The 27,787-nt window shown below is 33.5% G+C and overlaps 1 protein-coding gene across 2 annotated transcripts in view; it reads right to left on the bottom strand.

Moving 5' to 3' along the window:
* The window catches only part of side-VI (sidestep VI), a 743,337-nt gene that overhangs the window by 204,323 nt on the left and 511,227 nt on the right, over positions 1–27,787 (bottom strand). For both annotated transcript variants that reach the window (XM_076401766.1, XM_076401767.1), the window contains exon 3: positions 9,692–9,833. In XM_076401766.1, the coding sequence (XP_076257881.1) occupies positions 9,692–9,833 (142 nt within the window). The remainder of the gene's footprint in view (positions 1–9,691; positions 9,834–27,787) is intronic.

The raw sequence follows: 27,787 nt of genomic DNA, 5'->3' as shown, positions 1-27,787 counted from the left end.
TGTCTTCATTAACTCTAGATCAGTAGCTTTTATTTGTGTCCTGTGGTAAAAAAATATTTTTAAAGTAATTATATAAACTAGTCTCCTCATAGCCCAGGTTTTTTCTCCAACAGACTTTTTGCTGCAAAGACCTATTAAAGTGAAATTTACATCTCCCTCTATCCTCCTTACCTCTATCTAGGTCGAATAAAATTTGGAAGAAATTATATGCCATTAAATAATTCCTTATATACACTGTACACACTTTAAAATTGATTTGCAAAATAGAGCAATATATATATATACATATATATATATATATATATATATATATATATATATATATGTATATATATATATATATATATATATATATATATATATATATATATATATATATATATATATATATATATATATATATATATATATATATATTGTTATATATTGTATCTGACATAACTAAGGAAACTGGGTATTTTTTTACCTAATGCAATGGGATCTATTCTATAAAAAGATTTCCTGCAATAGTCTACTATCAATTACCAAGCTTATACTCGTTAGGCTTCCTTTTGTGGCTTGTTCTTAATGCCTTCTTTTTGACCGAGATTATGGTTTTATGCGGTTCTTTTCTGGTTACGGTGATTGAGAATGACGGACATGGTGCAGACAAAGATTAAAGTAACGTGAACCTGATTAGTCGGAATCGAGATGGCTCTTGGATATTTGCTAAGGAAATGGCCATTTTTGAACTGTACGTTATGATATTAAAACCTTAAAGAAGTTCCGAGATTTTTAATTCTTTAAATAATTAGGAATGTGTTTCATTAAAGATTATATTTTATAGTGTATTAGCGTTAATATATTGTGATCAAAAAATAGTAATAATTTTGAAGTGAAACGCATACGGCTTATTTATTTTTCAAAATTGGGTTAAGAACCCTTGTTTCCATGTTAACATTTTTTCTAACCAATGAAAAATCTGAACTGCAATTTAAAACTTGCTATTATTCTATCATCGTGTCCTGAATAGATCAAAACGATGCTCTTAAAAATTTTTTGTTATTTACAGAAAAGCCCGAAAGTTACACGGAACTAAACCGGGTCAATAGAGCGATTGAGGAATGACCTAGGTTAAGTTTTCAATGATAAATTAGTGACGAAGCTATTCTGACAGCTTTATAGTGATTGTAAGATCAAAAGAGCTACAATATATTTACAAAACTATCTGTACAAGGTACAATAATAAAAAGTATGTACAATAAATTAAATGTTTTTGAAACAATATTTCAAGAAATAGTGAAATATTTATTTTAAATTCAATTTTCTTTCCTATAACAACAGTGCATTTAAATTTAGCTAAATCCTCGATTTTGGTATATTTATTAGACAACGGGAGGCAAAAGACCCGCCACCGTTGATGCAATTTCCGCTGAGTGGCAATAATGGAACGATTATTTTCAATAAATATTGTCACTATTTTTGCTCATTCTTGTGGCGTATATTTATCCAAATAAAATTTGGACGTCTAGACAACCCAATGGTTAAAGCGAAACTGAGCTAAACATCACATAACCCAAATAGTAGCGGGACTTTTGACACAACTTAGTGTAGATTAAAATGGTAACGGGACTTTTGCCTTTCCTTATGCAAATATACTCTTAAAATTTATTGATTAACTTGGAGTTAAATTACTAACTTAAGTGAAACTTTTATTTGCTTGTCCCAATATTTTTAATTTCATATTATTGGCAAAAAATGGTTCTTGGCTTATTAAAACTAAAAAATCCTTTCCCACTCTATAACGTGATTTTACAGAATTTACGCAATATATCAAAATAATAATACCTAAAATATAAACGAAAATTCAGTGATGTATGGTAGAATATGTCTGATGATGAAGTCTTGAAGTTTTTACTGGAATGTTAAGAGTTTTACCAGAAACTTGTTATTAATTTATGATTCGTTATTGCCTCTAGAGTTCTGGTTACTTCATAACTTTGTTTTTATTGTATTTTGGCTACGAGGAACGATGATGTGAAGGAAACGTGAGAACTGCTTTCATGTAGTCGAAGAAAGTTTTTCTCTTTTTTTCCTTCGGCACGTTAATTCTATTTGAAGGTGGTCAATATCAAATAAAATTCCCAATATTATTTGAAAAAATTTCTAAGTTTCTTGTAACTTAAACCATAGTTTTGGATAAACTATAATATGGGAAAAGTAAAAAAAGGAACACGTGGGAGATAGTGCAACAAATATATCATTTTTATTGAAAAATAAAAGATTTTATTTTTATTTATTTTTCACAAAAATTGCTAGGCATATTATAGTGTCAAAATTTTGCTTAGAAATGACTAATATTTTGGTTTGCATGCGATCATAAATTTGTTAGAGGGTGCCTTAGGGGTGGGGTATATATTATTAGCCACAAGGGTACAATATAACAAGACAAGGGGTACTATGTAATAGTATATTAATAATGAATTAAACGAAATAAGATATGAAAGATAGAAACATTTTAACCTCAATTAAGTTTCATAAAATATTTTTGCTAATCAAAATCAGAGATATTTAAAAGTTGAATATATTATCTTTCATTCATTTAGATTCAAGTGTTAATAAAGGACTATTACTTTTGAATAGGTAATTGATAACATACTCATCTTCTTCGTCATATTTATCAATATTATTCTTTATTATCAAAATTTCCATGCCATTTTTATCTGAACTGCCAAGTAGAACAACTGAATATGCATCAGAATTTCAGGACTTCTCTAAGTACTTTGCAATAAAACCATAGTAATTTTCTTGGCTCTATTTCATTTTTTATTTATTTTTATTATGCTTACATATAAGGATTTTCTTTTCTTACTTATTCTTATTTCTTTTTTACTTATCCATTTCCACTTTTTGTGGAAATTCCACACTAAAATGTCGTTCATTGGATGAATACTTATCTAAATCCTGAAATATTTTGAATGGCCCAATTATTAAAATAATGTGTTTTTAAGAATTTCCTTGCAGGTCACAAAATTAAAGTTCCAGACACTGTAATTTGGTTTGATGTCTGTTCATTCTGCTGATGCAACAAATTACCTTTATAAGTTTTCGTTGAGAGACTGTTAATTTTTCCCTACCAATATATCTTCTATTAATTCTTGGCATTTTAATTTATATGATAAGGTTTTTGATGGAAACAAAATCCTAATTGTCTTAACATGCAGTTTATTTACTAATAATTGATCCCTTCTATTCTCTGACTCTTTTCACACTATCGCGCACACAATATTATTTTGCAAGAAACATTCTTCATGATATAGGAGGTACTAGCTGCAGTAAAGGAGTATTCTCCAAGCTTTCTGGAAAATCAATGCATCATTTTCACCGTCCATGGCTGGCGCTCGGAGGGAAGTGTGTTTTCAATTCGACAGACATGTCCAAGCCATTATTATCTGCTTCTCGTAATGCATTAATTGTCGTAGCTTAAGTTTGTCAGTTGTTAATACTTGGGTTTCTTCTTCATTAAGATTCAAGCCATATGGGTCTGAAGTATGAACTCTTAGATATAGAATGTGAGAACCAATGTAAGATGCCTGAAGAAGTTTAATAATATTTCGCGGAGGATGTTCAGCTTTCAAAACTCACCAAAGCGATGGTTAGTTTATAGAGTTGCAAGCAGAGCGAAAATCTATAAAAACGACTATTGCACGTTCATGTCATCCAATATGTTGGTCTAGAAATTGAAGGACTGCAAAAACTTATGTGCAAAACAGATATTGGGTTTATTTCCGTCTACTCTTCTCGGTTTATCTTCTTGTGAGCCTTTTGAAGTATTATTTATATGATCTTTACAAACATATTTCCGACAATTGACACCAGTTTTATACTTCCGCCTTCTTATATCGATAAATTTGTGTGAGCAGCATGTGAAGCCGTTGAAAGAATGGTTTCTAACCAGTCTAGATAATTTTTGCTGTGACTTAGTTACACTCATACTTTTAGGATTGGTAGAGGGTATTAAAATTGTGAACAAAAGTAATTTTTTCAAGCAGTAATGTTCATAAAAAGTAGATATCTCTGACAACTAGACGATATTTATGAGAATTAGAAACGAATTGCCCAGGGCACAAAAAGGCTCCATCATGATTCCTTTGTGACAGGAATGCCAAACAGATTTCTTTACCTACCGGAAAAAAAATGGGAAGCTTGGGGAAAGAGAATATGGTTGGGTGGCGATCGAAGAGAAGGGGAGTGGGGCCCGACTACATTCGATACAAAGAAAATAAAAACCGATGTAGAGCCGAGCGAAGGGTATTGTAAAAGTTTCCGTAAAGAGTTGAACGACGACGTAGGGTGAGAATCGAGGAGGAGGATAGGGGGAGCGAGGACTCTGGTGGAGAACATGAGGGTTCCAGTTGGGTGGGAAATTTTCACCCTTCGACTAGAATACGGAAAGTTTCGGCAAAGTCGGTATTAATTTGGGATTCGTTTATTACTTTTCCCAGTTTTTGATATTTCATAACTCGGTTTTTATTGGATTTTGCTACACGAACAGGCGAGATGGTTGGAGGAGCGACGCTGTTTCCTTTCTTTCTCCCCGTTCTCTCTTCACCTTGTTGTAGTCACCGATCGACAGGAGGAGGTGCCATAAATTATTCAGCGTATCGATTTTCGTTAAAAATTTTCAAGCACTCAAAGGAGATATAAAATTATAAAATATATACCCTACGGGCGTTGATGCGGTTAAGTTTAAAGTTACGGATCGTTATTATTGTGTGGAAGTTACACAAATGACAATAATGCATATCGTAGCGTATTAAATATTTCACGTAAAATGTTGCGTGTTTGATATAAAGTTAAATTTGCTGGTATAACTACTAAAATAAAATACTATTTAATTAAATTTCTATTTCAGTCTGCTTCTGCGTCTGCAAGAGTTGCCGCCTTTTAAAATAAATGCTATTTAACTTTTATCAGCTTCTAATTTGTGTTAATTTTGTATAGTAAAATATTAGACAATATTGATAATAATATGTTCGTCTAATCGTCTTTAATGAAGGTGTCAAATTAAATTTTGTCTTGATAGATCCTTTTATCTGGCTATTATGGTGAGCTGGGTTGTGTTTTTCATTTAAGTATCTCCATGTAGATTGTCACATATTTTGCACATTGTAAAAATCAATTGGTCATATTTTTACTTTGTGTAAAAATGTCATATGTGTTTTAAAAGAGAAATACTACCCTGTAATATTTCTGGATGTCTCACCACTACTTGGAACAATTTAGGATAGTGTTTTGGAAGTACTCCTGTATCTGATCTATTCTGCTGATATCCCAACAAAAAAACCAATATTTGAAACATTTGCCAACCGCATAGTCTTTATGGTATAGGATATATATTTGCCTAGAGAATCAGAAAAAGTATAAGTGTCAGTCAATAAGATTCTAAAAGAGATTAGAGGCTATAAAATGGAGCTCAATAGTTTCAAACCTGTCCATGTTAATATTGCGTTGCAGCGAAATGACTGCAACCTAATTATATCAATTAAAAAAAGTTCAATTTAGCAAAATTTACTTAATACGACACATTAAGAATTGTAATAATCACATCTAGAAACTTTTAGTTCCGAATTTTCATAAAGTTTTGGTCATGGGCTAAATTTTTTAATAGTTTATTTCACAAATATAATATAACAATGTTCTTTTAAAAACCAATGGTGTCTCATTTGCAGTTATTTTCAAATTAGAAGTGTCACTGGAATAGAACAATACTACCTTAATGCTTGAAGATTATGGCGTTAACGGGGATTTCTTAAAATATAACATTTAAAATCAGACCTCACATTACTTAATTGGTAGTACTTTTTGTTATTGAAAGGATATATTCATATAAAAAGTATAAATATTAATGGAGAAAATTAATGGAATATTCAACAAAACAGTTACGTTGACACAAGTAGGGCAGTTTCTTTTTCACGGAAAAGTGCTTTTAACAATGCGTAATATAAGCGTATAAGTTATAGATTTCTAAAATTCTAACCGTGATAATAAAGTACGTTTACATCTTCATTCTTTATCTATAGGTTAGTATCAACCGATAGATAAAAAATTATTAAAAACCGACTACCAAAAATAAATATCAGCATGGAGGCCTTCAAGAATATTGTGGTCAACAGCTTAATGTTAGTGTTTTTAGTTTTGGTTGCTAAGAGTTATGTCCATAAGTGCTTAAATATCTGTTTATACAGAACTACCTTATTAAATATTAATAGCGAATGTTTCCAGAAATCCGGGCCCCCTTCGGGTTTTTCTTACTTAAGTGGATTTTGATAAACAAACAGGGGCCACGGCGGCCGCAGAAATGTTTACAGCGGTTCTTACATCATCTCGATCGATATTTTAATTCGTTGCGTCACAATTTAATTTATATTTCGCTGTCACCCGCTTCTTTAGCCATCGTAATTTCTTTAATATATATATATATATATATATATATATACTAGTCCAACATTAGTACATATATATTCTTTTATATATATACACTAGTACAACATATGTTGAAAGACCAGAAGGTGACGTCCTAACCTAACCGCCGTATTCTCCAGGTATTGATCCTTCGGATTATCATCTACGAATCCAAAAACCAACTGATAAGTTCAATATCATAAAAGGCTTAAAGCAAGGATATATGCTGGCCCCTACCCCATTTAATTTAGCTCTGGAACATATATTAAGTCAAGTAGACATCGGGAAGGAAAACCTGCTAATTAGCAATACGGTACAGCTGGCTGCCTATGCAGATGACATTAAAATTATGAGCCGAAGAAGCGGCAAGTCAAGCATATTAATATCTAAAACTACATGCTAATAACATTGGTTTAGAGATTAACCCAAGTAAAATAAGTACCTTAATAGGAAGCTAATGAAGACGCACGAATTATAGGAGAAGACAATATTGAGTTTAGAGAGAAAATTTGAGACATTAAATACCTGGGAGTGGAACTGAACTCAGCGGATCAAACATCTTGTTGATTGTTATGATGTAGCTAACACTGCACGGCGTCCTACAAATTGCTAAAACCAAATGCATGCTATCGGTTTTAAAACAAATACGATCGCTAGGCCAGGAAAATAATGTCAAGATAATATAGACATTAAGTCGATGGATATGTGACTCAAGAGTTTAACATGTATCTCGAAAGATGACAATGAGACATCCTTCCCTACCCGCCGTATCCTCCAGATATTGCTGCTTCGGATTATCAACCTATTCCGGTCAACGATATATGGTCTTGGATTATGGTACGTGTTACCTGAAAGATGGGGGAGTGCTGTGAGCAGTAGTAGTGGAAAAATAACGACTGTTTTCAATTGGTACTCCTAATATAATAATAATTACATATTCGAGTGAACAGCAAGAAATTATAATCAAATAATTTCCAACTCAGATATAATCGAAAGTTAGAAATTAGTTGAGGAGTGATTTCGAGCAAACAATATTTCCTTATTGTTCCCCTTGTATTAGTGCACTCCACTGACATCGCCGGGGGTGCGTTTACGACCAGAGACATTCCCGTCGCCGGATTTAATTTATCGGCATCAAGCCCGGTAATATTTTGTTTATTTAAAATGTAAATTAAAATCCTTAATATTTATAACGATGCGCCGAGGGCCGCCGCCAGGCATCTCTATCTCTCTCTCTCCCTTGATATAAACTGATGCTGGCCGGGTTTACGACGCTCCAGCGGGAACGGGAACAAAAAAAGAGTCAAAACACCACCCCGATGATGCGGTGTTTATAGAGCGGTATACTGGCGCCCTCTAATTACATTTCCAAATGAAGACTCTTACTCTCAACCCTGCCCTCCTTCTAATTGCGAATTCCTGTATGTAGTGGTGGCTGTCACTCCCCAGACCTCTATAAATTGCGGAATTTAGTTCCGCGAGGTCCCGCGAAGGACCAGGGGCGGGCCCGAATGTCTCTCGATTTCATTTCAAAAGAGATATGATGGATGGTCCTTCCAATAAAACAGGCATTGCACGTCTCATTCTATTAGTTAGCATTAGTCTAGTTAAAAAGGGACAGACAGAATTCTAATGGACTGGAACATGTAACCGATGATTTTTTTTTAAATTTAAATTGTTACTCATCGACCCTGTTGTTATATGTTGTCATATGTGTCAAGCACTAATGGTAATAATTACAGATTATAATCTGGCCAAAGCTATTTGGTGGTTGCTATGGTACATTTCTAAATGACATTTAATACTTATGATTAATTTGAAAATACCAAAATTATTAAATAGCCAGGGTCAGGAACAGCGTTCTACAGTCAGGAATTGCGATTCTAATAAGTTACATAGAATATATATAGTGTATATAGTGTATATAGCATAGTTAATGCGGGTGTTCTTGCCAGTAAAATTCGTTAGAGAGGTAAGTATTGATACAACTATATATTAAGTAGAGGCTATTTTATTGGAAATACTATTTAGAGTGTTGCAGGTGCATTTAAATTAATAAAAGCAGTGTGAATATTTCTCAAAAAATAAAAAAATCAATATATATTGGATCCTCCAAAAAGAAAGCGTTCTTATACAAAGAAATAAAATTATTTATATGTATAAAAATACAACTTAATACAATTTTCTCAGAAAAAATTTTTGGTGTATGAATTATATGTAACAAACTTACGGGTATGTAGCTTTTTAGGTATATTAGTCATCCCTTCACACACTGATAGAAGATATAAGATTTAAATGGTGTAAGGAGAACCCACGAAGGGGGCTGGTGGAAATTCCAGACTTTGGTTTCAAAATAATTTAATTTTTAAAAATATATAATGATGATTTCTTATATGACTTCGTATTTCTAGATGAGATTTGGATATTCCAAAATAGGACGTTGGGCCACCCATGGCAAGGCAATAATAAATATAACGTAAAGACAATAAAAGTTTTTAAAATTCATTTCAGACATTTTGTCCGTCAAGCTGAAAACAAGAATTGTTTTATTCATGGCCCAGAGTTAACGTTTTCCTCGAAATGCAAGGGCGACTACCATGGACGAAATAAACCGTAACATGTTTTTGCTTTGGTTCCAAATTCTGCTGTTAAAGAACTTGTGGGATTCATTATATATTGTTACACAATCCATCATTTCATAAGAAACTGGTGGAGAATATCTCAACAATGGCATCGATAAGGGCTTTAATTAATTAATTAGTTAGAAAAGGCAAACTCAGTTTTGTGTATACCATATGGTAAATGTAATTGAAATGTTTAATCCTTTAATGTAATTTATTTTTTATAAATAGGTGTGAAAATGATACAAATTCGATCAGATTGGCTAAATAACATGGTAAGAAATGTTAAGTCATCCTTCCTATCATTGCATATTCAATTCAGTCGATGATTTATGAAGAAAGACAATAACAGAAGTGATATCAAAATGGATTGGCAAAAACATGAATAAAGGGAATGATAACTAAACGTAGAATGGTACAAATGTGTATTCATTAACTATTGTGTATACATGAACATTAACTGTAGTTTAAGTATCTCGATAATATATGCATTAGATGTACTAGTTTTTAAACAAATTATATTTAATAACGTTAAATTTGTTTCATTATTTTATTTATATCAGAATTTTGTTATGTCACAGTCGAGATATGCATTGGATAGGATTCGCTCTTAATCAAGAACTTACCTGTAGATGGGTGTGTGTTCATCCTTGTACCAGACGACCAGCACCACAGTGTCGTTGGGTATGGACGGCGTCAGATCGCAAGGCAGAACGGCCTTCTTCTCGATGAGAGCCTGTACTGTCAAACTAGATCCCGAATAAGGTCCTGTAAATGAATAATATGATATTATATTTATGACAATACAGTTGTCGTGAATATAATCCAACAGTTATCTGTTTCCCGCATATAGAATTGATATTATGTCAAAAAAATAAACCATTAATTCTAAATTGTTTTCATCCCCATTCACGTGTTGATAAAATATTTGTTAACATGATTTCAGCGTTGATATGATTAATGTAAAAGTAAGAAATAGTGAGTAAAAGCCTAAACCTCAAGCTTTTATCCCTTGGGTAGAGAAAAACTCTCAAAATATATGTATTTTGGGCTAAAAGCTATATCAAAATGCTTCTGGACTTATATAAGATTATTATAAGATATAAGATTATTAGTTATAATATGTGACATAAACATATAAACTTATTTTAGAAAATACACTTATCATAGCGTAACTTAGAAACTATACGTTACATAAAAATTATTATGGCATCATTCGATTGAGCGTAGAATTCTTTATAATTTATATTATTTCCACTAACCTACGGTTGTTTTATCAGAAATGATAGCAAAAAAATTAAAAAAAGGCTGACGATAGGAAAAAGTGCAAAATTTTTTTATCTCCCATATAAAGCTAAAGCTTTCAAAATATATGTGTTTTCGGGTAAAAGAAGTAACAATCCCTGTTAAAATACTTTAGAATTTATAGTTTTTAATATTTGCTAATAATATTAATTTTTTAATTTAATATAATATTTTTAATAAAAGGTAAATAATAACAATAACATAAACAGAAATATACTAATTTTTTGAAATTCCACTATTCATTTTGTAGATTAAAAGCTAAATGTTGTATAAAAGTTATTCGATTCAAAGTAAAAATCCTTATAATACTTATTATTTTTATTTTAAAATTTTCACGATTATATACTGGGTATATAACCTAATTAACATAAGTAATTTTATTCTACTGATATTAATCTCAAAACTAAAAAAGTTACGTTTCTCCAAAAGAACACCATTACATATTTATTGGATCAACATAAAGAATGTCCTGGTAGGTTGAAAACTCTTTCAGATGCGATACTATTGGAGTTATTGGCTGATAAGCCAGCACAAACAATTGGGAAAAATGAATGTGAGCCGAGTGAAAATTTGTGAAGGATTATAGGCGGCGGCAAAGATCCGAAGGATGTGAAGATGCGTGGTAAATAACATTGATAGATAGACAATTATAAAATTGAAATATACGGAGTGAAAAGCCGTTTCAATGATATCACAGAAAGTAATTTCTTCACCGAATGGTGAGTGCCCATTGACTGCAAGACCAAGATGATAAATTTGATCTGTGTCTTGATAGAGAAATATCCACATTACGGCCGGGGATATGATTAGAGTCTCCTTTTTATCAGCTGTTTCATGGGTGTATCTGGACTGGGCCTACTGTTTAATATGAGCTCTGAGCCAGGGTCCTTGGCATTAAGCCTACCGACTGGCAAATGTCCAACTCTTGCCTAAGGAAAATCACAAATATTAAACTACCACAAATATATCGCCCATGTCGCAGCAGGATTCGAAATCGCGGTTATCGCAACAACAGGAGGTTCGTCCTGTTAGCTTTTCTACTACGCCAACCAAGCCGGCACGCAGGCAAGTGTTGAAATCACTTAGGTAGAAAGTTTTATTTTACGCGCCGTATTTACCAGGCCTGGCTCCATTCGACTAGTGCCTTTACGTAACGATGGGGCACGCACGGACCGAGCAACGATTCCTTGATTTGGGAAAAGTTAAAAAATGGCTTGATGATACTGTATTTTCAAGGAAATTGTTCTTTTGAAATGAAATCCATAAATTACCTGAGAGATATTTATAATATATAAATATTTAACTTTCTATTATAAATAACATGTTTCGCTTGTTCGAAAAATAATGGAATGGGATTGTTAATTTTTAAGTTTTAAATGAAACAATTTGTTATAGTAGATATTTTATATTAGTCTACAGGTCAATCTCAATGGCAACAGTATCACCAACGTCAAAATGTCACGTTCTTCAAAAATAAACCGACCTATACTATTGTATCGAGCTATTACACCAACTAAGTTACCGCTTACTGTCGATGTCCTGACTCCATTCCTTATTCAAACACGATTAGTAAAACAAACGAAACATCCGCCGTCATACCGACTCTCGACCGAAACAATTTCCTGAGCTGCATCGACGCTTCGGAACAGTTAATGTCAAGCAGCCAACCTGAAGACCTCCCGGCTATTTCCTATTAGCAAATAAGGACTCCCAAAAGGTAAATAATAACAATCAATAATCGATATCGAAAGACGCCGATCAAGTGTCGACGAGGACGGGAAAGACGGAGACGGAGGATGGGAAAGCGAAAGCCTCGCGAGCGAGAGGGAAGCCTGGGTGTTCCTACCGACAATAAGGAAGATCCGTCGATTCGAATTTGACTGGAATTAGTGGCGTATTAACTGAAGCGTCAGAGTCAATTTGCGGCTGTTCGCAGTAGGGGGGGTGGGTATTTAATCATAATTAGGGATACTGACGTCTAGCCCATCAACCCTTATACGCCGAAAGGTAAATATGATCGAGACCGATGGGTTGGTTCGGGTTTCGGTGTAAAAACCTTTATCGTCGGGGTTCAGATCGACCTATTAATTTTTTTCAGGTTTAAGGGCGCTTAGTTCTTTTAGAGAGTAATTAATATATGAAGTTCAATACACTAGTTGTCGTTAATGCTTTCCATCAATAATTTTAAAATGTTCATTATAAAACGCTAGTTGTCATTAGTAATTTTATAAAACAGTACTTAGGAGCCATATACTTGTGCATATATAGTGCTTGCATCTAATTTTATCAGCGATATCTATTTATTAAAACTGTTAACTGTTGAATTGGATGGTTTTGATATTTGTCTATCAACGTATAGACAATACGCAATACAATACAATATGCGCTAATCATGGAATGCTAGAACCTGTATCTTCGAGATTCATTTCTTGAAAATCTCCCATGAAATACTTTTAGAAACTTATGGTGATGCTGTTTTGTGATATCCTAATTGATGATTTTAAAGTTAATGTCAAAGACGTCCTGACTGCAAACAGGAATCGCTCATTTTTTATTAAGTCAGTCTTCTTTGAAACTATTTGACATCTTTGACTAGCTGAGCTGCGATCTGTGAGATGAAAATAAATATAAATATGGTAATAATTGTGGCAGTGAGTTGGTGTTTTCCTCTAAGCCCGAGAGTAACTACAATGGCGAAGTAAGCCATAAGGTTTGCTGGTTTCAAAATCAGCGGTTAAAGAATTAGGAGTAGCCAGATTATTGTTATGGAAATGTAAAATATAGTGGAACATATCCAACCAGTGGATTTGCAAAGGTTGTAATTAAGGATCAATTTGCATAAATTAAATTTACAAGACACTATGTTAAAGAGTGACTTATTTCATTCTATTATTCGGTAAATAAAAATAAAAGAGTTAAATGTGTTTTATGTAATTCTCTGTTTTATAAAAAAATGCGTAAAAAGGATATACAGTGGATTGGATAAATGAACAGTATGGTTACCGAATTTTACGTCATCCTCCTTATTACTCCATATTCAAATGATGCATGGTCATGCAAGCCCAGAAAGATATACAAACAATCAATTGCTTTAAGATATACAAATCTAGAAAGAAGGACGTCTGCAATAATACCCTTCGGTATGGATGAACTCTATCAGACATATAAAGGAATAAACAGACAATTGGTGGCTTTGTAAACAAATGTGTATATTGGATATTAACAGCTTAGTTATCAACCTGAATAGGAGTGAAAAAGTGGCGAAGACTGAAAGACACTTTCTGGATGATCGAATGCTGATAATTTATAAGGCAGTTTGAATAGAGTGGGAGCAACTAAAAGGGATAACTGTCCAAAATTATGTTGTGAACTGCGAAATATTTATCTGCATAGATATGTGTGTAATTGTTTAGAATATACATAAACATTTGATTAAGTATTAGGGAGAATGTAGAGGTTAAATCTAGTTTTATCAATAAATCTGTACACAAGAAACTAAGACAAAGAAACATAGCAATTTAGGAAACAAGAACTGAAGATAAAATGCTCTTTAATGAAACTGAAAATCATTACTTGGATATACAGTTGTTAATTAGGCCTCTAGAACTTTAACACATAGGTGATGTGCAAAATATTTCAAGGCAAATAATAGGTCAATTGAAAGGTCCCCGGCCTGAAACATAGATGGCACTACTACAATTAAATCCATATGTTTTTATTTAGCCTTAACACTCAGAAGATGCGTGTATAAATTAGACAGCTGTCGGAAGATTAGTTTGTGAACTATAGCATTTTCAGGGAAGCAACTTTCGTTATTGTGGAAAAATGGATAAAAAGGAATTTCGCGTGTTGATAAAATATTGCTTTTTGAAGGAAAAACATACAGTTGAAGAAAAAACTTTAACTGTATTGATTAATGTATGGCTTAATGACGAGTTTCCGGATACTGCCCCAGGAAAATCAACCATCAAGGATTGGTACGCTAAGTTTAGACGTGGTGAAATGAGCACCGAAGACGATGAACTCAGTGGACGTCCAAATGAGATGGTAATACACGAAAACATAAAAAAAAATCCACAAACTGATTTTGAATTACCTTCAATTAAAATTGAATGAAATAGCAGATACTCTAAAGATCATCATATTATTCACGAATATTTGGGTCTGAGAAAGATAAGCGAGCTCACCTTTGACCAAAAACAATGACGAGTTGATGATTCGGAGCAGTATTTGAAGATGACAAAGCGTGGAAAGCGAGTTGAATGGTGAATCCGCTCCAAAGCGTGGGAAAACGCAACAGTCGGCTGGCAAGGTTAAGGCGCCTGTGTTTTCAGATGCACATGGAATAATTTTCATGGACTACCTAAAGGTAGGACCATCAACAGCGACTATTACATAGCGTTATTGGACCGTTTGAAGGACGAAATTGCCGAAAAACGGTCGCATTTGAAGAAAAAGAAATTGGGCTTCGAATTGCTTCCTCATCCACCGTACTCCCCAGATCTGGCCCCCAGCGACTATTTCTTGTTCTCAGATCTTAAAAGAATGCTCGCTGGGAAGAAATGTTCGTCGAATGAAGAGGTGATCGCCGAAACTGAGGCCTATTTTGAAACAAAGGCACTCGAAAAGTTGGAGGGTCGCTAAAATCAGTGTATCACCCTGGAAGGGAATTATGTTGAATAAAAATAATAATTTTGGCCAAAAAATATGTCTTAATTACTTTACTTTAAAAATGTGTATTATAACAATAGACAATGTTAATCTACAAATTGTTGTTCCTGCATAATTAATTGCAGTTTAAATTCTTCGGTAATATATGCATTAGATGTACGATAAGGTTAAAATAAATTATATTTGATAACAGTATTTTTGTTTCATTATTTTATTTAGATTAGAATTTTGTTATATGTTAAAGCTCAAAATGAATTAAGACTCAGAACAGATGTGGCAAGACATCTTACTAATAGACAATGCGACGTTTTGACGTCATAAATTCAAAAGGCGAGTGAGTTCACTGTTTTATTGAACGGGCTGTATGTTGACATTAGAAAGTGACTTACTGAGGCTGACGGAAGTTAGATAAAGAGAGTTGTAATAATGACATAGTGAATAATAAAGTTATAAAAAGTCAGGTAGTTAAATCTACTTTAATATATCATCAGAAACTATTCCAGAAACAATGTTGGTCGGTAAAGAGTCCCAGCTGCAGCAATTCCAGTATGTCACGGTTTTACTCCTCCTCCGCGATGCAGAATTAATTCATCTCCGGGTAACGATGCGAGGGTGCCAGCGTCTCGCGTCGTCCCCCGACAACAGACCGACAAAATGAAACAATTCTTTCGATATGTGTGGCAGTGAAAAACAACTTTGGCGGCGCGCAATTTCAATTCGCCGGATTCGCCGCCACCGGTCGAATTACTGTTCTGTCGGGCGCGGCGATAAATCTCCGATACTGAATGCAAACACACTTCAGATATGCACCGTGTAAGATACAAATTGAGTGGATGGTTGAATCTCACGATTTATGACTGTGGAACGCGGCCGTTCCAGATTCAGAAAAGACGATGTAATTAATTTTCGAGCCGTTGAATTTCAATTTCGATTCATATCTTGTTCTATTCCGTGGAATAAGGCTGTTTTATTACCGTTTAATTAATATCAGGTACAGAAAAACTATTTTAAATGACGTTTCGGTTGAGAGTTTATGTTTGGCCTATAAAAGACAACTCTAATAAAGTTATCTTAAATAGTGATCGCACTGTGATCTAAACTAAATCACAATATATTAAATTAATCATGTTTTTATCATAATATAGTAAAAGGGCTAATATATATTACTAAAACTGTTTTCGATCTATCTTAAATTAAGATAAGAATTGTATTTAATAAATACCATTCCTTAAATTGCATTGCTTCGAATAGTGATTGAGACAGTAACTGAACGAAGCTTTCGGTAAATGAGATTATGATCCAGTGCTGACAACTGTCAAGACAGGGTGATGAAAGTAGAAACAACTATAGGTGATTAGATAATTAATATATGATAATTGTAAAAAATCGTATTGTAGAGCGTGAAATATTTGTGTGCATTACATATATTTCAATTTCATAATCATATTCAACTCGAAACCCAATTCATTGATTTTTGCCATCGTTTTCACTGACCTGTGACGCGGTGCATTGTCTCGATGAAGTAGCACTTTCTTTTTCTTCAATTTCGGACGTTTTTCGGCGATTTCGTCCTTCAAACGGTCCAATAACGCTATGTAATAGTCGCTGTTGATGGTCCTTCCTTTTTAAAGACAGTCCATAAAAATTATTCCATGCGCATCCCAAAAATACAGATGCTATAAACTTACCAGCCGTCTGTTGCGTTTTCAAACGTTTTGGAGCGGGTTCCTCGTGTGCAGTTCACTCGGATGTCTGTCGATTGGATTTCAGAGTGAAATAATGTGGCTCCATAATCTTTTCCATTCATTGTCACATATCGACGCAAAAATTCCGGTTTATTAGGCTTGATCATCTTCAAACACTGCTCCGAATCATCAACTCGTCGTTGATTTGACTCATACCCAAATATTCGTGAATAATATGATGTACACGTTCAGTTGATATCTTTAGAGTATTTATTTTCATTCAATTTCAATTTACGGTCATTCAAAATCATTTTGTGGATTTTTAAAATGGTTTCGTCGGTAACAACTCTTTTGGGCGTGCACTGTGTTCGCCGCCTTTGGTGCCCGTCTCATCACGTTTAAACTTAGCATACCAATCCTAGATAGTTGATTTTTCTGAGGCGGTGTCGGGAAGCTCGGCATCAAGCAAAGTTTTTGCTTCAGCTGTATTTTTTCTCTTAAAAAGCAATATTTTATTAATACCAATAATAATATCACAACAAAATTTGCTTCACTCAAAATGCTATAACTCACAGACTAGGACTACGTAAAAAAAATATGGATTTAATTCTAGTAGCGCTATCACTCACACACTCTCGCCTTATACTCAGAAATATATAGGTTACAATAATAATTGATTAGGAATAAATGCTTGGATCATTTTCTACTTACTCGTGGACAGTTTACTTTCAGTTTTTATATTATTTAATAGTATATTTCAAAGGTACCTTTTCAGCAACATTTGCTTAAACCTGTAATTTTGGAGATGGTAATAAGATCATACTGCTGACTTCTATTTACGTTTGTCGAAACTTAAATGATATTTTTGAAAGAACAGATAAAATTATATATATACTGATGTGGAAACATTAAATATAAACCTTTTCCTTTATACAGGATTGTCAACCAAAACAAACCACCACTGAAATTACAAGAGCCTGTTTCATATTGATATAGATTATGTTCAAAACGCAAGAATTAAGTTTATTAGTAACTTACCCAAATTTATCATGAAATTCGATCTTCAGAGATTGCAACAAAATGATTTCCATTATCATCAATTGGGAACAAACAAATTATACAAAATATATTTAGAATGACTCTCATTCATACAATTTTTTAAAATATTTTTTTAATAATTAATATTTTAATATATCGATATACATATTTCCATATACATTATAACACTAATATTAATACGTCCTAACTACACTAGTACAAATGCATAAAACATAAGAAATCACAATTTTCGCTTTTTTATTTTTGATTAATTACTTTTTTAGAGGTCTAATATCAAATTCATTCATCCAGTAATTTACAATGTTGATGGATTTCAGAAAAGAAACGATCTACAATAATAAACCACGATAACTAAACTAATGCATATGTAATGCCAGAATAATTATGTATGCGGAATGATAACAGAACAACATGCAGCATTTCATATCAACAAGTTACATTAGGTGCATACCTAATTGCCGTAAGCTTGGCAATCGATTCCTGTGTACATATACATACTTTGTAGTAATATACACGGGGAAATTTGTTAAAAATCAAAGCGATTTTACAATTATGAGGTTAATAAATTAAAAAGAAACAAGATAACATAGAAAGTCTTACAAATATAACAAAATGTAATGGGAAAAATAAGGGGCTAATGAAATATACGTTCTTTATAATCGTATAGCTATTTATCTTGATTTAACTAATATGAAAGTTTTAGGTTTACTATTTTTACTTTACGTTGCTGAGAATTTGTGATGAACAAGACATTAATATTAACAAGACAGAATAACATAATAACATCTATATATATATATATATATAAATGAATCGTTGTTCGTTACTCTCGCTGTTACTTACTCTCTTATTAGTGGAAGTCCAGGGAACGTTTAAAAGGTGAATAAAGACGAAAAAGCTCGAAATTAAATAAAAACAATAATTTTGTTTTTTCCTTGATGTCGAAGATCGAATCCGACAAACTACGTGCGCAGGAACTTTCTTAAAATCGGCGATGTTTTGTGATAGTGACATTTCAAACTATGTGCTCATTTTTTATTGATTTTTTGTGATAGTGACACTTTACTGCTGCGCGAGAACTTCACGAGCTAACCGCACTGATGACCTGAAAGAGACAGATCAAGGAAATTATATGCTATGTCAGAATTGCGTTCTTTAGAGAGTGACAATGAAGTAGATAGGCTGAAATATAAGCATTAAAATATAAAATAAAGATACTAAACCAAAACTACGTTGTAGCAGTAGAGCTACTATAAAACAAGCAGGAAATTAGAAGATAGAAGCGAACTATATCAAATGAACTTGTATAATGGATAAGTTTTTCATATTCAGTATATTTAGTTCCAATTTAACCTCAACTCAAACATACTGAAATATTCTCAGTTCCAGGTAGTCACTGTTACATTATTACTAGCTTCAATTACTAAACATCACAAGATTTTAAAATTTACAGACTTTCTTAAAAAATCAATATAATAATATGGAGTAAATCGAACGAACAGATGTACAACATTGAAACGTTAGCTGATATTTTATCGTCATTATCCGATACCAGAGAACAACCAATATTTACAATTAATAATAATTTGTGTACGTATAAATAATGAGCGGTACGCGTGAAAGGAAACATAATTATTCCGATGGGGAAAGAGAGGCACTGCAACAACCGGCGAAGATAATGAATTGGAACATGATATTTAGCTCAAATAATTTCAATTTATTTTGTTGGTGGTGGAAATGCCGGCTATTGGCCCGCCCGGTTTTACTCCCTGTCCTCCCCTGCAAGTCCCCGTTCTACATCGATTTTGGCCTATCAGTAACTATGCTATTGGAAATATTGGATGAAAGGAAAAAAGTTAGTAATATTAAAGTTGAATATTCAATATGTCGACTGTGGATGTGAAATATATATTTGTACTCATAACTAAAGCAGACTTTACTTTAAAAAACGACCAACGTCCTATATTCCTGCAACATTTCCATAATTTTTTATAACACAATGGAGTGTAATATATATATGAGGTGTTTGTATGTATTCTGGTAATTATTTCACCTCTAAAAGTATTTATTGAGAAAAACGGGTACTATATATATATAAATTAAAAGATTTTACATAATTTTTACAATTTTATTCTGTTATTTGTTTCTGTTTTTTTTTGTTAGCTAGTCATGATATGCAAATGATGATACCATTGATATTGATGTAGATCGCTCTCCTGGAAATATTTGTTGAAGATTCCATTTATATCACCATCCAGAATACATTCAGAAAACTCCTTTTGGTAGTTATTCCTCCTTTTGGTATATGCTTAATACTACGCAATAGTTCCGACACATTTCACTATCAACTGGTAAGAATTTTTAACGTTCCTTGACAGTTTCAGTTATATTTTTTTCCAACAGGTCTAATAATCTACTGTTCCGGAACTGTTTTGGTTTGAAACTGGAAATAGCAGCATGTACTTTGGTGTTTTGCAGGTATAATCTGGAAATTGTGAGACATCATCTCAAGGTTTAATTTTGAGGTCGTACTAAACAAATCAGATCTTTTTCAATGTTTGTAGTTTCAGAACTGAAAAGCTTGATCAGTATTTGTACTTGTCTCTTTAAATTTAACATATTATATAATGATAACAAATTTTGATATAATGGAGTAAAAATAAGGATTACTGGACAGTTTCTAATGAATTCTACTTAAAAAATACAATTTCATTCATCAATACTTCTTAACATATATTATAAATATTTTTATTAAATATACTAAAATATTATGCAATTTTTTATCAATGATTTATTGTAAAAATATTGATTATTAATAACTTTAAAACACTATTACTCTTTATATTAACCATATTAGTAACTATAATATAATAATTAGAATACGATACTAATTCAATCAACATAAATATAAATTGTTATAAGAATTAATCTAATAGAACTGAAATTTGACCGATAAGCCTATATAAAGAAGCTAAAATAGTGTTTAATAATATAGCCTCTCGTTAGTAGTGCTTTAATTTTGTTCACGACAAGATGGAGTTGTTACAAGGGACATGTAAAATTGAATAAATTTTACAAAGATTAATAACGGACATGAGATGAAAAATGGTCTAGAGCCTAGAGAATATAAATTGAAAAACAGCAGACGCCAGCAAGGACTGGATTGACGTTAAATAAATTCGTAGGTTAAAATATTAATTCAGATATGTACACCAACAGTTAATGAAGACAATGAAGTGCAGTTTGATAAATGTTTCGGACGTTATTGCTTGTTTATAAAGCAAACTCTGGTACTCTTGTATTAATTCCATTTCGCAATTATATTTTGTTTCATAAAATATTTAGCACTCGTAACATTTTTCCATTTTGTATTATTGAGGAATTTAGACGATAACAATTAAAAATGGTGGTTTTAATATCAATAGCAAATAACGGCGCGAAGAGACAGCAAAATCTGAAGACAGTGAATTGGCATAGTAATTGTATGAATACTGCCTACAGAAGATTATATGGACTAGAAAAGATGCAAACGCTATTATAAGGCTACCATGCATTGCCGTTTCTTAATAAGTAAGGAAAGAAGAGTTTAAGAAGATAATACAAGATCAGGACATATAATCAAAATAATCAAACCATTTGAACTTTTGTAATCTACTGTAGTGAGGTACACTTAATTGGAAAACAGCAGCGTAAGTTGAATAACAATCAGTATTTGATTCCATTGGACTTTTAGATTTTCCCTGAGTTAAAAAATGTATTTCCAAAACATATTCATGTCGTAAAGGTAAACAAAAGGAGTTGCTATAAAGCGGAGGCAATATATTTTGAAATATAAATAACTAATTTGCTTCTTATCTCAAAACTCTTATGATGTCATGCTTTATGCTATCTGGACTAAAAAATGGTTAATGAATTTGAATGAAGTAAAATCTATACACATTGAGTTCACAAACAGAAGACCGTGTCCTTATTAACCGCATGAAAGTTTCTATGCCAACACAGCAAAAGACATTGGCATGACCCTGCATGATGCTAAACGGATGGCATCTCTAAGTAGGAAATGAGACCAGTGAGGATCTATGGAATTCAGCTGTAGAACTGTACCAGTTACTGCATTGTCCAAATAATTCAGAGGTATTGAAAAGTGCCGAAATGTATTGTCAATTTGTCTTGAAGTTTATGGTATAAGTTTATGGTATATACGCGTTTGTGCCATCCATCTCAACCTAGACATTGATATGGTTACGGAGACTATCAGAATAATTGTCGACCAAAGAAATCTCCGGAAGCGCGTCAACACGGAAGGGGCCAGACTTTCAGGTGTGGATAATGTCATTGTACATTTAAATGGAAAAACTTTCTGATTTTGTAAATGTTTAAACAGTGATATAGTGGAAAATACTTAATAATTATATTACCTGTTAATTACTTATTACTTGAAAATACTTAATAATTACTTGTAGTTGATTGTTAGTAGGTTAAGTCAGACTAAAGTTCATGTTTAGTTGTTGTAGATACAAGAGTAAATACAAACGTATTTAAATGTATAATTATATACATAATAAACAGAAAAAGGCACGAAAAAGTGGAAGTCAAAGAAAAAGGATCCGAAAATCTAGTCTCCCCCTCATCCAACATCTCCGGCATCTACACCCTTCCAGTTTTCATCGACCCCTTTCGATTCGTTGCTCCTGAAACTTTGAATTTATGCTTGCCATCATAACTTTTGCCTAGTACGAAAAAGCTGCTACCGTATGGCAGACACTAAAAACACCTTTCACGAGCGGTCCGCTCGGCGCACACGGAGTCTTAGGTGGTGTACCGGGCGTGAGGGGTGGTGGTAAATTTCTTCCACTCAGGGGGTGAGGGCAGGCGATGGAGGCGAGGAAAACTGAGAGGAATTTACCATTTCAAAAGGTTTTAAATTCTCGCGGCGAAGGCGAGACCGATTTCGTTCCGTTAGTTTTGTGCGGTGTTATTTTTTCCGTATTTGATATTGTTTCTTTGCGGAAGTTTAAGCAAACAGCAGCGAACGTTTTCAACTGTTTTAGGAAAGTATTTTCTGCCGGCTGAACCATTTCGCAAAAATATTGAAAGAGCTTAAATATATATGAGCGAGAAATATACGAGGGTGATCTGATAAGTACTTAGTGATTTATTTCTCAACAGAGTCTCTGTTTAGCTCAATACACTTGACCTAACGATGCTCAAACTTCTTTAACCAGTCTGAAAAGTGGCGGTGATGACCTCCTCATTCGGCTCAAATTTCTGTCCGGCTATTAACTTTTTCATTCAGCTCAAATTTCTGTCCGGCTATTAACTTTTTCAAGTTCGAAAACAAAATGACGTCACACGGGGAAATCTAGATAATGCGGTGGATGGGGCAGCAGTTCATAGCCCAATTCAACCTATTTGGCCATGGGTAATGTGGAAGTGTGAGCCGGTACATTATCATGGTGGCAGCGCACTAATTTCTTCGAAAAATAAGGCCGTCTTTGTTTGCAATTCGGGGTCAAATCGGCTCCAAGTAATTCGGCATAGTTTAGCTCTGTGACAGTGTTGCTCTTATACAGGTAATCGATGTATATCCTTGTGAAACTCAGAAAATGGTGGCCATCATCTTTTGGGTCGATAGGACAGTCTTCGTCTTCTTTGGAGCACGTTCGGAGCATGAGTTTGAGGAAAATATTTAAAAGAAACATCAAATGGCACCGATAACCTCGCATGACCACATCTATCTCTTTTCTCAGACAATAGTGACTTTTCTCAGACTCCTGGTGTGCCCAGCGGCAGATGTTTTGTCACGTCATGTGAAGATGTTATGTATGTCAGATGCCATCCGATCCCTTTCTATTCTAAATATTTTAATTAAATTGCTGTGGTGATGAAGAAACGTTTGTATTCTCTTCACTATTGAATTATGAGCACAACGCTTATTAATTTCCGTATCCGGATTGCTCAGCTTTAGAATTAATTATTTGCAGCTTGTTGTAACGGTTTTTCTAGTAATTAATAATAATAAGTTTCTCCCTGTATCTGCACTTGTTTAAAATTTTGCTGTGGAACGGTAGATTTCATCTGGAACATTTTCAATCATAAAATAAAGTTCCGAGTGCACCCATAAATATTTAAGATCCTACAACAATGTCGACCCTTTGAAAGAGTGAAAATTTTGAAGATGGGCAAACAGATTTTTAATTTTTTTAAGTTTTTTAGGAATTATTAAATATTTGCTTATCAGGTAGCAAAACTCTCGCTGGCCTTCTACAGATATTTGTAAAAATATTAAATTTTTAGCGGGTCTAACTAATAGCAATTCACTTACATTTACATATAACATTTATATATATATATATATATATATATATATATATATATATATATATCGTATGGTCAGCATCCAAGCAGAGGAACACTTCTGCTAACAGCAATATCATCAAAAAGCGAGCGCAGAAAAATTCTAGAATCTCCATGAGAACAGTTGCCCTTGAGAGTGGTATAAGCAAGTCGTCGGCTCACAGAATAGCTAATGAGCTCAACCTCAAGGGCTACAAGCCCCAAAAATTCAGTTCCTCATAGATGAGAACAAGCTGGTGTTCTTCGAAGTATATCGCCAACTCAAGCTTTGAGCAGCTGCTCAGCAATGGGAGGTCGTCTTCTTTACGAGCGAAAAGCTCTTCACCTTTGAGCAAGTGCACAACTACTAAAATGACAGGAGCTGGTCAGCTGAGCCTCCCGGAAGATAGGCCATCGTCGAAAAGCGCTAAAATCTGCAGTCCCCCATTGTCTGGGGCGGAATTTACACCACCAGAAAGACCTCCCTCTTTTTTGAGAATCAAAGAATCATAATCGATCAAGAAGTATATCGTTGGAACATTATTAAGGCTATTATACTTCCGTGGGCTCAGCAGCACTTCGGCGATGTGAATTGGACCTTCCAACAGGCCCATAAGGCCAAAGGGTTATAAGTTTGGTGTCGAGTGTCGACATAATGGCCTTCCTACTAGCAGGACTTCAATCCGATGAACTACAGCGTGTGGTTTAAAGGGGACCTGTGCTACATGGTACAAAAGCGTCGAGTTATTGAAGCAATCGCTGTATCGAGATTGGGAGCGATTGTCATCAGAAGACTTGCCGCCTAATGTCGAAAATTTCAAATCACGTTCACTTATGTATCTGCGCAGGAGCAGGTCACCACAAAAACCGACTGAAAATATTATTGCTAAAGTTCCATGTTATTGTTATTATTTAGTTTACTAAAATTATATCTTAAAATGTTTCATGCACTAATTGTTTTGGACACCATGCATGAACAAAGGAAACTAGACTTTAGTAATACACTATTTTTATTTACATATTTTTATTTATAATTATTTTCCCGATCTTTTATTTGATCTTCAGAGTAACTACCCCATTAGTTCCCTAGCTACAAAAATAATGACGCTCGAATTCCTCCGCAATTAGATTTGTTTCAGAACGAGTTTACGTTCGTTCTGGCCAAAATACTATTCCGATTAAAGGCGCGAGATACAGAAATGGTACGAAATGAAACGAGACAGACATCAAAAATAGTTTTGCTAGTAATAAAGTATGTTCGGGACCGTGGGACGTGAGAGCACGTCGCCAACTAAGAACAAGGAACCGGTAGAGGAACAAGACGAACAGGGAAAATTGTCGGAGAAAACGAGAAAGATTGTGATATTTTATCACGGTTTCTTTGTGTTTCATCTTATTATAGAGATTTGTTGAAGATTTTATTGCTGGAAATTGCTGATCTCATAATAATGAACTACCATGAGCATTATATTTATTATGTGGAATTGCTTAATGTCATTGGAACAAAAGTATAACATTGTATCGGAATTGAATCGATTGTTTTCGGACGTCAACTTGATATAAAGATATTTATTACCTGCGCTGTTTTGTAATCAGGAAGAGGTGGTGTAACGTGCTACTAAAACAAATTGAAAACAAACAGTATCACCCAGAAAAGTTTTTCAATAAATGCCTGGAATACATGCAAGCTAACAGGACAGCAAAGAAAATTTTATTCAGTCCAGCGGTCATCCAATTTATTTTTGTTATTTTTCGTAGTTAAATATTAAATCCATTTAACTAAACATTTCTCTAAGCCATTACATTAAGGTTAGCAAAGAGCCAGTGGTCAGTGAAGGACTAAATGGTTAGTGACGAAACATTTCGTTCAGTTTGACCTATGTCTCGTGACGTCAGATTGTTGTGACTCGGTGAAATACATTGTTTGAAGCCTACTAAAACCAGGTTCATTTTAGGACGTGTCATCTACACATTGGGGCTGTGACTTATTGAGTGATATGTGATATCACAAAAATGTACGTCTCACGTCCTGGTAATTACGACAGTTCAACAAGAGCATTAGGTTCAATAATTTGTCGACTTCGATAACCTAAAAGGTTTCTTATTGTAGTAACGGTGTAGTTTAAGAAACAGAAGAATGGAAGAACTAACCGTAAAACGTAGAACAGATCACCGGCACCGCCAACACAAAACAGACTCCATCGGATAAAACAAACGGAGCGAGACCCAACTCGACCAGGCTACGGGGGTATTAAACGAGATCGTTTCGCGACGAACAATGTGCAGTAATTTCACCGCGCGCGGCACCTTTTCCGTGTCGGGGATCGCACCGCCGTCCCGAAACTTAAATTAAAACTACACCCAGCCGGCAGTGGAGCCGTATGTTTTCAATCGGAAGCCGAGAAAGGAACGCCGTCCCGGATAAAGTTTCGAATTGAATTCGCGCCTCAAATTCCATTATCTGTCGCTTATGTCACGGTAAAGAATTAAAATTGGTTGGTGACGCTGTGGAAGATAACGTTATACCGCGTCCCTCTTGTATATGGCACCTCGTTTCTTCGCCCTTGTAGTTCGCCGAGGTCGCTAGTAATATATTATGCGGGGAGTGGTTCAAGACATTTCAATACAATAATGTGGTGATTAAAGTGGTAGAGGCACGATTTAATTACTCTAAGATAATCTCACCTATTATATTTAATGACAATATGATTTGTTATGCATAATAAATAAAAATATTAAATATGAAAAATGTCTTTATATATATATTAGGGTTGAGAACTATCGACTGAAAATAGTCGAAACAGTCGATAGCTGCAAATCAGTCGAAACAGTAGATAGTCAAAAAACTAGCGACTAAAATAGTAAGTACTATTTTCAGTCAAATGCACAGTTCGACTGCTTTTTTCAATTCGTGATATCAGACGAAGATGTACGAACTCTTTTCTGTATAAATTGTGAGAAAAGGAAGGGTGGAGATAATTGCTTGGAGCAGTACATTTTAATAGGTTTATATTTTCCAACGGTAGTATAATAGAGTGAGATATACATATTCCTTCATTTACTAACTTTAAAAAATAAAAGGAACCAAATAATTACTGAATACTATTAACATGTATATATATATATATATATATATATATATATATATATATATATATATATATATATATATATAATATATATATATATATAAATATATATATATATATATATATATAAATATATATATATATATAAATATATATATATATATATATATATATATATATATATATATATGTATTTAAACATCTATACAAACTTCAGCAACATCTAAAAATATATTGCAGAACCAGCTTATCTTGGTTCTTTGTTATGTTGATGATTTAATTTGATTTTGAAGAATTTGATTATTTGACCTCGAACCCAGGATCATTTTTTCTCTAATGCCATTTTTTATTTCCTCCTTAATTTCTATCATTGCACAACAGCAACACACATGGTAAGGTATCGGTCCAGAAACGCTCATTTTTACTTCACTTGAAACTATTTTATATCAATGAAAAGGATTAGAGACTTGTAGAATTAATGGTACAGACGATACTGATGTTCGGGTAAACATATTAGGCTTGTTGGAAAAATATGCATATACCAATATATTTTTTTAATATATCAATATAATATAGT

The sequence above is a fragment of the Rhynchophorus ferrugineus genome, unplaced genomic scaffold, assembly GCF_030347505.1.
Source record: "Rhynchophorus ferrugineus isolate W39M unplaced genomic scaffold, kcgeb_rfMv2 rfM4, whole genome shotgun sequence".
In the NCBI taxonomy this organism is placed as follows: domain Eukaryota; kingdom Metazoa; phylum Arthropoda; class Insecta; order Coleoptera; family Curculionidae; genus Rhynchophorus; species Rhynchophorus ferrugineus.
This window is presented reverse-complemented; position numbering and strand designations above follow the sequence as displayed.